Raw genomic sequence first — 16,030 nt, 5'->3', positions numbered from 1 at the left:
AAACCACAAGCAAGCAATGTTAACTGAATCCTTAGTGGCTTTTATCTTGTTTTCAAGGGACTGTACATCTGTTACATATTTTTTAAATGCTGGTGGTGATCAAAACGATGTATGGAGGAGCATGCATAACCATGGGGACTAATAAGAGACTTTCTGTGGTCATGCTTGAGAAGATCCCAGAACTGAAGCCACCAAAGCCCACAGGCAAAAGTTTTACATGTCATGGCAGGCATTACATCACCTAATTCTCTTCTGCATTTAAAGTTACATTAAAAGTAATCCAAAGTCGTGGCCTGCCTGACAGTTCATCATCCAGAAGCGAATGTGGCCATCAGGCTACTCCCTGAAAGAGGAGGTGAATCAATCGGTGTTCATAATTCCTCTTTCAAGCCTATCAGAAACCACACCACACTTCCAGAAAACCAGTTTCAGGGTGAGGTTCAAGGAACTGTTTCGGTAGATGTGTAAACTCCACTGCCAAAGCTGAGAGGGTTAACAGAGGTCCGGTCACACAGCAGGAAAGAGCAAGACTTCGAAGGCTGAGTCCACGAGTTGTTTAAAGCTCTATGGTGAAATACTGCAGTGGAGAGGGGGAGGATAGCTATGAAGGGAAATACCTGATGGGGATAAAAACTGTTAAAATGCACCTGAATTGGAGGCATCTGGGGAGAGCTGCAAATGGTAACCTTTCCCTAAGCTGTAGTCATTTTTGCTATTGCTGCTTTTTGTGAGTCCTGTAAATGTCTACCTTCCCCTCAGGCTCTAAAATGGGAATGACACCTCAAGGGGATGTCTGTGAGATTTAATTAGCTGTCATTTACCAACAATCCTGGGTAAAGTAAGATTATCTTACTTTACCAAGTGTACTTCTGTAACACCAATGAAAAAAAATCTTTGTTGTTAGGAAATTTAATGATTTGTTGTCTATATGGAGTACACATATAGAATATGTAAACATCATTTAGTATCTTCAGAAGTGACTGGGGATTGGGAATACTCATTTTGATTTGCCGAGCATATCTGGAGAGCGTGTACAGCATATAAGCTGTGAGAACCTCTTTCCATTCTTTTGCTGACTTCTATGAAAATACAAGGTTTGTAATCCAAATTACAGCCCTTAGAAGGGCCAGGGGGCGAAATCACTTTCCAACGGGTGTTGACTCACTTGTGGTTCAAAACAGAAGTCTGCAAGTCCTAGAGCACCAGCTCTAATTTGATTACTGTAGAAATGTGAATATAACTCTAAACACCTGCGCTTTTAATAGCTTAAAATAACTTGCATATTAGCAACAAAGTTACTGCTCTGAAAACTAATTATTCACCACCAATATCAATCACATTGTTTGTGTAAATAGTTATCCAGGCACAAGAAATAAATGAGAAAATCTGACCCTTTGACCCTGATGTTCCTGAAGCTTATATGAATGGACCCTCCTCCCTACGTTTTCTGTAGAATTTTGCTATCTGATTTATGCACTTTGGCCTAACAAGTTTATACACATGTCCACGAACGTGCAGTTTAACTGAGCTGCTTGTGCTGGTTAGATGTACCAGTAAAGACCTTCGGCTTTTTGCTCTCAGCATGGGTGGAACAGGAAGAAGAGGGACCTTTGGGGTCTGCACAAAGACCCTGGTCACATGGACCAAAGACATCAGAAAGGGCAGGCATCCTGAGACCATCCCCACTTCTGCTGAAGACTTGCCCGCAGTCTGTAAACTGGAATTTAATTTTTGGCTTGACAGGTCTCCCCTATTGAGACTTTAAAGGCTCACAAATGCTGCTAGTATCTCATATGAAAACAAAGCAACCAGGGCTTGGCAAGGGGTGTGGAGGAGATTTATAAGGTGTCTATCACGGCAAGAAACACCATCAACAACCCATGCAGCCAAATACTGTCCTGCTTACTTCTTACAGATGAAAATGCAGACGGTGCTTCTGAAATAACATCCTTGGCTGTTTCTATCTCCTGGCTTATAAAGTGACATTCCAGAGTTTAAGCATGGTAAAGCAGTGTGGGCCATTTGCTCGGAGAGCTATCATGTCTTCAGAACAAAAGATAAAAGAGATAAATAGCCAAGTACAATATTGTACCTCAACAACCTAAAAGCCAATCTCAAAACTGAACGGAAGAATGGAGAGCTTTTATTTCTTGTTTTTTTAAAGAATAAAGCTCAGCGATTTCCTTTGAAAGCTATTCAGCAAGCTCCCCTAAATCCTATTACAACTTAATGTGAAATGCATCTGTTTCCATAAGAACAACAGTGGCACCATTCATCCTTTGTAGTCTGTCCTTTGTTGTGTTTTCTATCTATTCTTGTAGATTTTTCCACTCTAGTATACCAAACGCAAAACAAGAACTGATAACATTTTAGCCAGAGCATTTATTTATTAAGTTGATGCTGGAAATTCAGTTTGTTCCTGCTTGCTGCCAGAATCATGCCAAATTAAATTATTGTTCAAGGAGTTTATAACTTAAAGAAACTGTTTCAATACTGTTCCAATATTTCTGGAATTTAAAGTCTGTATCCAGCTACAGATATTTATCTACACCTAACAGCAAAGATGGGTATAGTCTCTGTATACATGTATACACACAAACTTCTCGCTGTTACTGAGATCCAAATGTACTGCAGTGTATTCAGCCTGCATATCTTAAATCAGTACAACATCAGCTCGGCACTGCACCATTTTTTAGAACCTGCGCATGTAGCTCTAAATATAATATTTATCTAAGACATGACCAAGTTGGTGGGTGAGACATTTTATCTGATGTATACTGTTTAACTGAATTTACATTCAGCAGACTGTGAGGCATATTAGTTCTTAGAAAGATGTATATTCAGAAAACCTTGGACAAATGGAGACTAGAAAGAGCAAGATGTAACACACTTTTATTAATATCTTGCCTGTGGAAAAAGGTGACTTTGATTATTTGTACTCTCCAAACCTAAATGCTGAGTGCCTTTCTTGTAAATACAGGAATTTAAGTTTTAGCACCTTCAGCCCTTTTAACCTTCACCATCATCACCATTACAGAATTAAACAACCTATTATTTGACATGATAGTTAGCATGGCCGATGTTTTTAACCTGTTTTCCCTCTCATCTCTTAATCAGGTAACAGACATTAAAGAAAAGCTAAAGCTCTCTAAAAAGTTCTGGTCAACATTACCCTACACAATCTGCAAGGATGAGCGAGTGACAGCGGGTCCATCAATCGAGGAGGACTGCTGGAACGGCCACACCAAGGCAAGGTGAGGTGGACCCCTCTCCACCGCATTCAGTCCAAATCCCTGTCTGGCCTGAAGCAATCATGAAACTGAGGGTATTTCACAAAACTGTTTACAGGAGTGAAACAGAAATGGGGAGAACAAGTAATTGTCCACACACAGCTTGTAGCCGAGATTACTTACTGTCAAGGTGCCATTAAAGCCCGAGTGTGAGTCAGAGTAAATGTGCACAGCATGTCAGCATGTGAACACAGAAAATGCTCATTGGTTCAGCTCCAGAAGGATAATTTATACTGAGATTTCAAAGAGCTCTTTAGCTCCATTTAGCATCCCTGTGTTGGGACTGACAGCTTGTGAAGCAATTGCACTCTCGGGATATCATACTGGGATGAAACAGAAATTGGAATTTCAGCTCTATTTACTATTGGCTGGCAAAGCTTAGGGCTATTTGCTGGGGAAAAAAAAAAAAAAAAAAAAAAAGACAAATAGCCAGCAGAGAATAAATGTAACACTCCTACTTATCTTGTGTGGAAGGCTTGACCTTATGTTACTTCATCAGAGATACTGTGGTCATCTGCCCTTGTTTGTGATGAGTTTTCTGTGAGTTTTAATTTTGAGGTTTCCTTGGCTCTGGCTGTGGCAGGGCTGGAGCTGGCAGATGAGCAGGTGTCTCCAGAGATCCCAGTGTGGATTCATCAGCTGACAGAGGACCTGATTATCCCTGCTGAGAGAGAGAGGAATTGGCTCAAGGACCATGCTGAGGGCAGTCAGGTGTCGGGTCTGAAGTGATAGCCTGTGCTTTTGGGGAGACAGAAGAAGTGGAGAGGTTTGAGTCTCTGGTGACCACTGAAACTGGAGAGCAGTGATACTTTCTGGCAGTCAGGGCCTGGAATCTTTATTTTTGTTTTACCTGATGATACGTATGAAGCCAGAATACAAAAATGAGCCAAAAGCAAACAAACAAAAAAAAAAACCACAAATGAAAAACAAACAAGGAAAAAAAAAAGTGAGACACAAAATATAAAGACTTGGTGAAAATAAGACAACATAGGAAAAAATTTTAGAAACCTGTTAAATGCCATTTTGCATGGATGGATAGATGGGTGGATGGACAGGTACATAGATAGATTGCACCCACCCCATCATCTAATCATTTTTATAAGGAGCACACTTTACAGGGGGAGGTTTTGCACTGAACACATGCCCTTTTTCCTAGCTTTACTACATAATGCTCAAAAGAATTCATTTCACAGACAAGAGCAAAGGGCTGTTTGAGATGCTGCTAGCCCATTGAACCCACTTTGAGACACACATGAACAAATCTGTCCAAAAGCTCAAATCACTGCTCAGTTCCTAAGTCCCAGATCCAGAGAAAGCCCCTGGGGATTCTGAAAAAGACAGCTAGGAGGAGCATCTGGCTATTACAGGACTCATCACAAAGGAACAGTGTGAAGAGAGAAATAAAAACATGTTTTTACCTTCCTCTATTATATCTCTTCTTGTCAGTAGGCTTTGTGAGATAGGACCCCAGGCCAGTGTGTTGCAGCAGTTAAATGGAGTTTCCTGGCCTCCCAGCTGGATGCTATGTGTCACATCAGGATGCATGCATTAATAAGAGATATATGCTACTCCTTCTACAAAAGAGAAGTCAAACCTGCTAATATCCCTCCTGGTTTCCATGACCAACGCTACTGTTTGTACCACTTGTGGTCGATACTTTTCAGCTCTCATCTGCTCCTGCACTGAAGGGTCTGGCGCAACTTCCACATTTGTTGGGAGATATGGGGGTGCATTTTTTCACGTAGTTTTTCACCCTCCTTTTGCAGTATTTATCTTATGAGAAGCCTGGTTATTTCCATGATGCCTTCTGAGATTAATGTTCTGGAGCCACTAAGAAAAGCTCTCCTCTGCTGATAATCTCCTTGATTAATTTAACACAGACATTTCACTGGATATGGAATCACAGCTTCAAAGCATGACCTGAAAATATGGTTTCAGAAGGCCCAGCCACCACTCCTCTGTCCAGTTACTACTTCATATCCATTCACAGAAGAAATGTATAATCACCATCGTAACAACAGAATTCAGTAAATGCTTCAGGTGGAGAGAATAGTAATAAATTAGAAAGATACCACAGAATGCCATAGCCTACATATGAAATATTGAAAGTATTATTGAAAATAACTAGCCTTAGATGCAAAATTACCTCCTGGATGGTGAACAAGGACATTTACTGCAGCATAAAGAAAAACCATAAATGTTTCCTTGATCATACTGATTAGTATCTGATATCAAACGCTAGTTCACAAGATCGAGGGTGGCAAAATCTGGCCAATATACATATAACTATTTGTGTTCACTGTGTCATCTGTCGTAAGCACTCCTGTACTATATGAGGAGCTGCATTTTGAATTCCAGGTAATATGACAACAGCCCATGGTAGAAAAAAGGAAATTTGGCCACTCCTTGTTTTCCTAGACATTAATACTACAAGTAAGAAGACAACGTGGTGTTGGCTACTGTTGGGAAAAGAGATTGTTGCTGGTTTTTGATCAGATCTTGTGGTGGTATAAAGAATTAGAAACTTTGAGTTGCCAGATAGACATAATGCCTCATGTTTCATTTTGCACATCACCTTTTGATGCTGCTTTTACAGGGGAAAGGCGTTACAAACCTGAGATCACAGAAAATGAAAGCTAGGCTTTCTCCTGAGAGAGGCAGTACACCAAGGTCACTTGTTATTACAGTCCCCATATACCACTTTGCTACCATGATTAATTTACAGTGACACCAGGTCACCAAATGAAGGTCACCAATTCACAAATAATCATGGGGTAACAGAGTCATCCATTTGGCGTTCTGGAAGGGTGCACTTGGCTTGTTGCTGATCCTGTACGAAGAATGTTTTTAATCAGATCACATCAGGTAGAAACCAAGTGCTGTGGAAATGGGAAGACATTTATTAGGTGGATGAATCTCTTCTTTTGAAAAATTCACATTAAAAATAATAATGATAGCTACTTCAGACAAAGTGTCTTTTAGAGAGATGCGCAACAGGACTTCCCCATCATATCTGTATTCACAAAAGAACTTGAACTCAATGGTATGTTTAAAGAATTAATGTCTTCTGCCAAATGTACAGAGACAGATTTTTAAAAGATATTTAGACTCTAAAAAACATCATTAAGACCAAACATTAAAAGTTTAGCTCCTTCCCTAGATGCAGATAAATTCTTAGCAGAAGCTGATAACCTCTTCACTAATAGATGTTCTTCAGAAATTAAGGAATTTTCCCAGGAATGATGGAATTAAGGCTTTAGGACCTAAACCAAATCCAAGGTATTAGCCATGAATAAGTGAATTATACTGAAGTGAGATCAGTAATCAAATCTGCAACCACTCTGTTGGTCAGGAGAAGAACTTTGAGTTGCTTCAACCAACACAGACAACTCATTTCAGCCAAACCACATGAGAGATTGTGCTTATGCACTATGATCATGGTGCTCATGCTCACCAGGATGATAGACTTATGGATATGTTTTAGCTCTGGAAGTCAGTAATCTATGAAAGAGATGAGACCTATGTTCCTTTCCATAAGGAACCTATCACTCCTCCAAGTACAATGAATAAGAAATAGAATTATCTATGAGACAGACAGTGATTATAAGCAGAAAAAAAAATAGAGAAAGGTGTAGAATAAAAGGAAAAATGAGCACTGTAATTTTCAACATCTAACTTAAAAGTATGAGGTATTTCACCAAAATGAACCAGGATAGAGTCTCAGCTGGCCTGAAATTTTCTTCTTCTCCTGCCACATGTATGGGAGTGCCTACTTCACCAGCAGAGAGCCTTTAATTCCTGGTGAAATTCAGGTGGGAAGAAAGACTCACCAGATCAGTGCTTGTCCTGGGAAAGTTGTTCGCTGATGACAGCAAGGCTTGCAAGGAGAATGAGTGAATGTCCTTTACCTGGAGGCAAAGATAACCGTTTAGTTTCACGCTAGCGAAAGTGTGAATAAACTACTTCTCAGTAAGTGTGAAAACTGCCTATTCTTAATTGATGGCTCTAGTTTATTTTTGCATCTTCCTTCCAACAAACTGGCAGATGAGCCATTTTCTCCCTCTCCTTCTGTCTCCTCAAGCTTTTCTCCAAGACGGAGAAAACAAAAAAAACCACAAACCTGAAAATATCCTATGGGGATTACCCCCTAAGCAAACAGAATCAGATGAGGTGATCTAGTTAGCCAAACAAGCCTATTTTCCACTGCACTTATCTTTCTGGACCAGATGTGACTGCCTACCCCCGCACCAGCCTGAGGAAGCCTGTGCTGTATTTTGTACTCTATTGCCTACAATTCTGTGCACCTGGAAAAACTCCAGTACTGTCTAGGTGGGATGCTCCAGTTGTACTGTAAGCAGCTGCTGCAGCAGCAAAATATGAAGAACATCTTTCAGGCAGATGTGTTTTAAAAACCAGAAGATTCCTCCTTTTTCTTTCTTTTCATAGCTACAGCCTTTATATAATCACCTGAAAGAAGATTCATCAGTCATTTTTAGACTTGAAAAGGAAGCAGACCCCCTGGAACATTAACTGGTCATTTTTAAAAAAAAGGAAAAAAAAGGTGGTTTTAGCTAGGCTTTGTGGTACTTGGCTATGATGTGCCAAAAGACATCTTTGCTGTGTCTGTTGAGACAATCAAGAACTGTGGAAAGGCTAAGAGGAACAGAAAGCATTAATATTTTAGAAAACAATGTAAATTACACTAAAATCCTGACATAGCTGAGCAAGGAGCAAACAGCGGAAAACAAACAGTATCGTTCAGCTTCTCTATACTCACAGGGCTAAGAGGGCTAAGAAAGCTGATTTTTTTTTTTTTTTTGCTAGGAGTATACAAAGAACAGACACTGATTCAGGTTGGCACTTCTTTTCATTTATAATGGGCATACAGTTCTTGTAATGGCCAGGCCTATGAAGAGATCATTAATGAGAGCAGAAGTAGCAGCAAAGCTTAAAATTCACAGGGGTGTCTCCACTTACAGAACTGCAGCAAAACAGCTGTGTTCAACAACTTCGCCCAGCCAGCAACAAATCTTCTGTCAAAAAGTGGTCCCAAGACATGGCTTCCAATTCGGTGTGACATAACCCTACCCCACACACATCAAAATGCTTTTGTCAGAACATGTGCGGGGCTGACTCTCAGAGGTTGTCACTCACAACACACCTTGGGCTGTGTGTTCCCTTATCTGTACCAGTCCTTTAAAGAAAGGAAAACATTTCAAAGGTATTTACATTCAATATAGGCTTTTCTGCCTTTTTTTTCTCCCCTGAGGAAGCAGGTGAATTAGTTCAGTAATGAGGGCAGAATCCAACTTCATATTCAGACATGTAAATTCATGCACTTAAATATAGATGCCTGTGGGTGAGACAATAGAGTTATTTGTGTTGCCCAAGTGAGAGTAGTGTCATCTGAGACTCTCCGACATGTCTGAGGTGAGTATGACACAGGATACTACCTCCCACCTGGGCTTGAACTGCTTGAGCATTTTAAAAATCACCAGTGTTAAGGTGCCTGAAAAGAGCCCCAATATCCTGTCAGTGTAGTCAATGAGGCAGTTTTTCACTCCCTAAACACACTTATCTACTGCTATGTGAGATGGTCTAAATAGTCAAGACACCTTCATGGAGCTGGCATTTAGACACTGGACCTACAGGATATTCAAACCCTACTGGAGTGGAAGCAGGACAACAAGCAGTATACCCCCTGGTGGTTAAAGTGGCACTCAAGACTCAATTCAGCTGCCTAAAGAAAGACCCCAAATATAATTTTAGATGCGCCAGATGTCCAAGACCTCCCCCTGAAGCCTGTAGGTAAGATGCAGAAAGCCACACCTTTCAGGGATATTAATGAGAAGAGGAGGAATAACCAAGAGCATTCAAATGGCACCAGATGTCTGTGTTTGTGCAACTAAATCCCAGCAGATGAAATCTAATGAACAAGTCATTTGGCCCAAGGCACATGGGAGTCCAACAGCTGTCTCCGCTCCACTGATGAATAAACTCCTGACTAGTTTTGACGAGATCGTGAGTTGACTAGATCTGGCAAGAGTGGGACTCTGCTCATATGCAGACACTTGCATTTATACAAACAAGTTTTGGTATCTGTATAAACCTAAACATGAATCTTCAGCGTCTCTAATTCTTTTGCTCTTATGCCCTAAATGCCAAGAGGCTCATTCACCTGGGAATTTCAGTATCCACCTAACCTTTAGGCAATCATATGGTAATGTATTTCTTGTGACCCACATCCAGTATGGCTTCCTTACACATCTAGGTCAGGTGCACTGGACCATTCTCCTGAGAGACTAAGCCCTTCCATGCCAGGAATGCTTTGGGGATCACCAGATCCTGAGGCAGATACTGCAGGGTGTGTGACAATCTGACTGAATCACATCCTATGACTGAAGGGCCTGACCCATTTAAAGTTAGATGGTCTTCAGAAGGACATCAGATCCACACTGATCCACAGTGCAGAGCATGAACCTCAATAAAAAGCACACACCAGAGCACTCTCTAACTGCTTTAAATCTCCAAACTGACTCATATTGTCTCCATATAAAAAGCTCACTAAGCAGTCAGTACATTCTTCTTTTATTATTGATGATAAGACAAGATTAAATCAAACACAAATCAGTCAAAGAAAACCTGATAACTACCATTCAGAGCTAGACATAGCTTCTCATGGATGGCTTGCAATAAAGAGCAGCTAACCCTTCATAAACAAGGAAAGCAATCCACATGAATGCTCAGTGATTTTAGATCACTTCTAGCTGCTAACAGCTATGGCCATTGTCATGGACAAGATACTGGGCAAGATGGACATCCTCTCTAAGCCAGTAGGGCAATTCTTACATTCTTACTTTTTTTAATCAACTGCACCTTGAAATCGCTGATTTACTTCTATGCTGAGTAATTTGTCTACAGCAGCCATTTCATTTGTAGAGACATGTGACAGATGGAGGTGCTGTTCCTTTGCAGCCCAGCGATTCCCTGCATGCCAAGGTCTTCATCCTGCTGCCTCCAGGCAACTCAGCAGAATTATTTCCAATTTCTATCTTTGGTGATTCATAACACTGCAGTCTGCAGTCCTCTGTACTAGGGGAGGTGGCTCTGTATTCTCACCGTAGCTAAGGCTGTACCACAGCGCTCTGGATGGGATCCCTACAGCATTGTTATTTCTCATTATGGTACCAGTGAAACAACAGGACATGCAGTTTGAGGCTGGATATTTTTGGCAGTCATGTTTTGTTCTTACATGTTCACACTCCCCCAGGATTATTCTCATGTAAACTTTCAAAGGCCACTGATGACAAATGAGTCTCATCTTGCAAAGCAAGGACCTGTTACAATGAGACTAAACCCTTCCCTGGTGCAGCAAAGAAGTCATCACTTTGTGAACCCCCAGAAGCAATACAAAACTTATTTTCCCTTAACCATGACTTCAGGAGAAAGCCCTTTCTTCTCCCTTGCTTTCACATTTATTTTTAAGGAATCTATTTATTTTCCAGACCAATATGAACATAACACTGACACCAATGCCAAATTTGAATATTGATAGGGAATTGGGCTGGCACAAGTGAGAGTGAAGTGAAATACTCTTAAACTGTATTTGGTACCAGGCATCATGAAAGTTTGCCATTATTAGGCTAGACTGTGCTATCATTACTGGCTGAGCACATACCCACACGAGGAGTCCCACAGATATCAGTAGGATAGCCTGATATGCAAACTAATTACAAAATAGATCATATCCTGAGAAAGACATGAACAAAGGGTTGATCTGCCCCAAATCCCTTGAAGTCTAAATATGAGACAAAGATAGTAGGTAAATAAAGACAGACAAGAGACAACAGGGAAGTGGTGATACACTATTTTCTCAGGATACTGTGCCAGCACAGAGAAATAATGTCAGCCCTTTATCACCCTAACAGCTGTAAAATGCACAGATAATTTTTAACAGAGATTCAAAGCAAGAAAAAAGGTAGCTTTGCAGATGTCTATAAGGAGAGTTTCCTAAGGACAAAGAGCCACAAGGGACAAAGTGTACATATTTAACAAAAGATGGTGAAGACTTTTGCCGTAGGACGATTGGAGGCATGGGCTGATTTTTCTAGGGGTGAGATACCTGCAAACTTAGCAGCCTAAGACTGCATTTTCCAAGGTCAGAGAAGGGTAAGCAAGAAATGATAAGCTAAGAGCCTCAATAAAAAATTCAGATGTGTGGATGGATAGGAAATGCCATACCCTAAATGTGTTATGCAGAAAGCACATGTGAGATGCAAGTATAGCCTGTTTGTAAGGAATAAGGACCAAAACAAAGAGAATACTGGAGTCTGGTAAACTAACAATGCTGTTTATGGGCCTGGTGTCAGATAGACTGAGGTGTTGTTCACAGTGGTCAAAAAAGGGATGCAAGGAAGACCTGGAGAAGAAAATTCATTAAGTGCTTCCTTTAAACAAGGAGAGCCATAATGCCTCAAGATAGCCTTCTAAACTATCCCAGAACACAAAATGCTATATATAACAAAGGAATTCATATTTTTAAAGCAGAAATAAATAAAAACAGAAGAATGCATTGTTAATGCTTAATTTAGTGTGCAACCATTCATATCAGTAGAGGATCTGAACATGCAGTGACTCACTGCTGCCTGGTGAACCTCTTCCATGGTTCACAGAGCCAGTGTACTTGCTGGGGAGATTATGGAGAGTTAGGAGGTTGGAGATCTTAAATCCTTTCTGTTCTCCATGCAGCCGAGCTACTAAAGAGATCCTTTAGAGTCTGTAAAATTAAAAACCATATTTTTAAAATGGTTTCACTGAAGCTGTTTAAGAACTATGTAATCATTATCAATGTTAAATTGCTAAGCACAGCATTTACTGTACAGTCTTTTATTTCTGTTACTCATTGCATTTTAAACTAATCATTCATCCTGCTAAACAGATACTTGCCTGAGATTATGAATGATGGCTTGACCAACCAGATCAACAATCCAGAAGTAGATGTGGACATCACAAGGCCAGACACCTTCATTCGACAACAAATCATGGCCTTACGTGTCATGACTAACAAACTGAAGAACGCGTATAATGGAAATGATGTCAACTTCCAGGATACAAGTAAGTAACCATTAACTGTTACTAAATAAGTATATTTTTGGAATACATTTATAAAATGCTTCCATTGTAATGGCTTTCTTTGGTCTTTGTGCTCTGTGATGCTGACAACATCTAAAAAACTCTTTTTCTGTCCCATGAAATTCCAGTTATATATTTGTTTCTTTTGCTTATCTTCATGTCAAATGCATCAAGACGCTGAGGGCTTTCCATAATGCCAGCAGTCTACTCCTTTTTCAGAAGAGTCTTTAATCACCTAATTAAATCACAATGGCTTTCATTTGGGTGCTTTACTGAATGAAAGTTAGCACCACCAACACTTTCCTGTTCCCAAGGTGTTCACCCCCACTGGGGTACTGAGTGGAAAGGAAACAGAGAAAAGGGACAAATGCTGTAACCCATGGCCTTCATGTTGTTTCCCTCACTCCTTTGTGCCAGGTGATGAAACCAGTGGCTCAGGAAGCGGAAGCGGCTGTACAGACGACATCTGTCCCACCGAGTTCGATTTCATCACCACCGAAGCACCACCCGTCGACTCCGACAGGAGGGAGGTGGAGGCTTCAGCCACACAGCCTGGCTGGTCACTGCAGACGTTGCTCATCGTCTTCATCAGTCTTGTACTGCAGAGACAGTGGAGATAATCCTGGATCTCATAGGAGAAACTGTTTTAGCTACAGAAACAGCCAACTTCCTTCTTTTCTTATACTCTTGGACAATGGACCATGCCACAAACACTTGCAGTTTTCTACAAGAAGAGAGCAGTACTGCAACCTGCTTCCCTTTTTTGTTTTCCCAAAGAGTACCAGGTGCCAGACTGAACTGCTTCCTGCTTTTTTCAGATATCTCTGAAGACGATATCCACTCTTGAGAGAATTCTTTCTCAAACCTTTATTACAGGAGACTTTCTGAGCTTCATTTCCTTTTATGCTGCAAAAGTAAAAAAGGATCTTACAGTGTGTGTCTTTCCCTAACAAGAAAAAAGAGGGGGGAAGAAACCAAGAAAACAGTTTTCTTTCTGAATCAGGCCTGACTTAAGGCTGCTGCATTTCAACAGAATATCAACGAAACAAAAAAAGACAAGAAAGGAACAAAAAAATGCAACCGTTCTTCACTAACAGCCAGGTTTCCTTTAGGAACTTCTGTAGGAGGATTCAGGTCATCAGAATGATCATTGCTATAGGGAGCAAGTCTGGAATTTTTTTCCAACACAAAAGTATATCTCAACGGTGAATGTCTTGCACTTCATCTGCCAACCACATCAGATTGGTATGAAGGTAGAGAAGCTGAAAAATAAGTTTATCTTTTAGTATGATAGTAAGTCCACTAGCTTCAGAATATCATGTTACAATTGTTTAGGATTTAAATCTTAATGCCCAGTAAAAAAATGAGTAGTAGCACGATTTCACCTAGCTTCTTTTAGTATTTATCCATGTTATATAATTGGCACAGATTTCCACTTAGTTCACCATCAGCCATGGTGGTAATGCTAAACAACATTCTTGACAAATCTCCCTTCAAGGGTTTGGACAGAAAATAATCTCTTGTGATATAATCTCTTTCCTTTTTTCACTGTTCTGACATCGATTAGGACTTTCTGCTACTATGTTCGTTATCCTACCAAGACGGCAATTCTCTAATGGACTAACAGCGACCGGATCAATAGTGTGTTTCACACCTAACTACATCTTTCATATCAGTTAATTTCAGTGTCACAAGGATTTCTTCTGCAAAATTTCAGAACAGACAAATATATAGTACTGACATGGAGATTTCTTTCACTTTTTTAGTCTTAGTATGATCATCTATTTTTATATATATAAATATATATAAATCACAGATTTTAACTTCTTAATTACAAGCTCAGGGTTGACACTTCTTTGTAAGAAAAAAAATGTTTGGTCAACCAGCTCTTCTTTTTTTGTGCTGCTCTGAAAAGTAACCCTTTGATGACTGGTGAGCACAAAAATCAAAGAAGATAATTTTTTACATATCCAGTTGTCCATTTCTTAACAGATTTGCAGGGTGGGGGAGAAAACCTCTCTCATGTGTATGTATTGGGGGGGGGGGGGGGGCATGCGAGTTTGTGTGATAGGCCTAGAGAAGGACATGGATACTATTTGTGATGGCAATTGTACTCTCAGATTCTTTAAGGATACATTGCTTTAATAATCACTGCCTGAATGACCATGGTCCTGGATAGAGTTTCCCTAATTTGTATCTGGTCGTAAGACCCAGGATGGAAGCTGTTTAAACCCTGGATAAATGAGTGTCAACAATTAGACATCAAAACCTTCCCTCTTCCATCAGCCACAGACAAAGGGCTTCTGGGACTACTCTGCGTGGTGTTGAAATGATCCGCTAGAAATTTATTTCCTGATTCTTACAGTGACTCTGGAAATGGTATAGACAAATTGTGGTAACACTGTAAAGCCAGCCAACCACATTACAATTTAACAGCAGAGCAGGTAGATCATATCCATTGCAATCTCTTTTTCTTGTCAAATTATAATTAGCTATTGATTTAGGCATGAAATTAAAGTAGAAAACACACAGCACAGTAAGATAAAGTATATTTAAGCACTTTTACCGAAAAATATTTACAAACTATCTATATAGTATGTCTAATAACAAGAAGCATAAGTTTTGAGCCACTTGTATTCCATTCTTTTTTTCGCATTTGTTTGTTTACTTCAAAGTATAATGATCTATTCTTCTGGGCCAAGCCCAGCATGCAGGAGTTGCTGGCTAGGTGTTCAGATCACACATGTCTTACACAGGCTATAGCAGTGCTTCCTGCTTCTCTGATGGTTCCCTCTAGAGTGGATCTTGTGATTCAGCATTTAATGTCTTCAGGAAGTTAAACAGCAGAGTTTAAGTCAATTCTCACAGGCTTTTCATTGGCCCTGGTACAGCAGGTACCAAGCAGAGGATCTTTTCTTTTCATTTTTTTCCTGAACTTGCACATACAGCTTTCTACAAGGAGAGCCCTTTACAACTCTCCTCTGGTCCATCTCTTTCTACCCATACACACACACCTTCTATTCTTCTCCTCCTCATCAAGTTTGTTTCAGGACAAGTTGAGTGTCATTTTGATTAATCCCATTGTGTGTTTATTCAGTGGTAACTGACACTATTTCCATCTGATGTGTCTGGAAGCTTATTGACAGGTAACAAAGTCCAAGCCCTCTGAGGCAAGTCCTCTGTTGTACCTGCTCCACACTGCTGGTTAAGTAGCTGATGGACTCCTAGGGTCTTTGTGTTAGCCTTGACCCGCATTTAGGTGATCTGATGACAGTTTTCAGCTGATGCAGCCAAACTGGGTGTCCAGGGTGCTCTCAGCTGTTTGTAGACCTCCATGGGCCCATGGGCAAGGAGTAAGAGGGATGCCTAAGAACTAGGGGGTTTGCTGAAGGCTGTTGTCACTCAGGGAGCTTGCAGGAGGGGCCCTGCTCTGCTTGGACTGGATTTTACAAACTGCCGGTGAAACAACAAACCAGACTAAACTTTGATGAAATGTGATTGTCTTGTGGGAGTTCTGCCAGAAATTTATGTCTTCCATATTATTTTTCCTCTTATTTTCCTACTATGCATGGTGATATCTTGTCAGGAGATGGAGATGCCTTTGTGTG

General features: G+C 40.4%; 1 protein-coding gene across 1 annotated transcript in view; it reads left to right on the top strand.

Annotated features, from left to right (window-relative positions):
• The window catches only part of GPC6 (glypican 6), a 798,134-nt gene extending 785,092 nt beyond the window's left edge, over positions 1-13,042 (top strand). The window contains exons 8-10 of the mRNA XM_074859430.1: positions 3,118-3,254; positions 12,229-12,404; positions 12,840-13,042. Of these exons, the coding sequence (XP_074715531.1) occupies positions 3,118-3,254; positions 12,229-12,404; positions 12,840-13,042 (516 nt within the window). The remainder of the gene's footprint in view (positions 1-3,117; positions 3,255-12,228; positions 12,405-12,839) is intronic.
• The last annotated feature ends 2,988 nt before the right edge of the window (positions 13,043-16,030 follow it).

Source organism: Strix uralensis, chromosome 2 (assembly GCF_047716275.1).
Source record: "Strix uralensis isolate ZFMK-TIS-50842 chromosome 2, bStrUra1, whole genome shotgun sequence".
In the NCBI taxonomy this organism is placed as follows: domain Eukaryota; kingdom Metazoa; phylum Chordata; class Aves; order Strigiformes; family Strigidae; genus Strix; species Strix uralensis.
The sequence above is the reverse complement of the archived record's forward strand: the minus strand, read 5'-3'. Positions and strand labels throughout refer to the sequence as shown.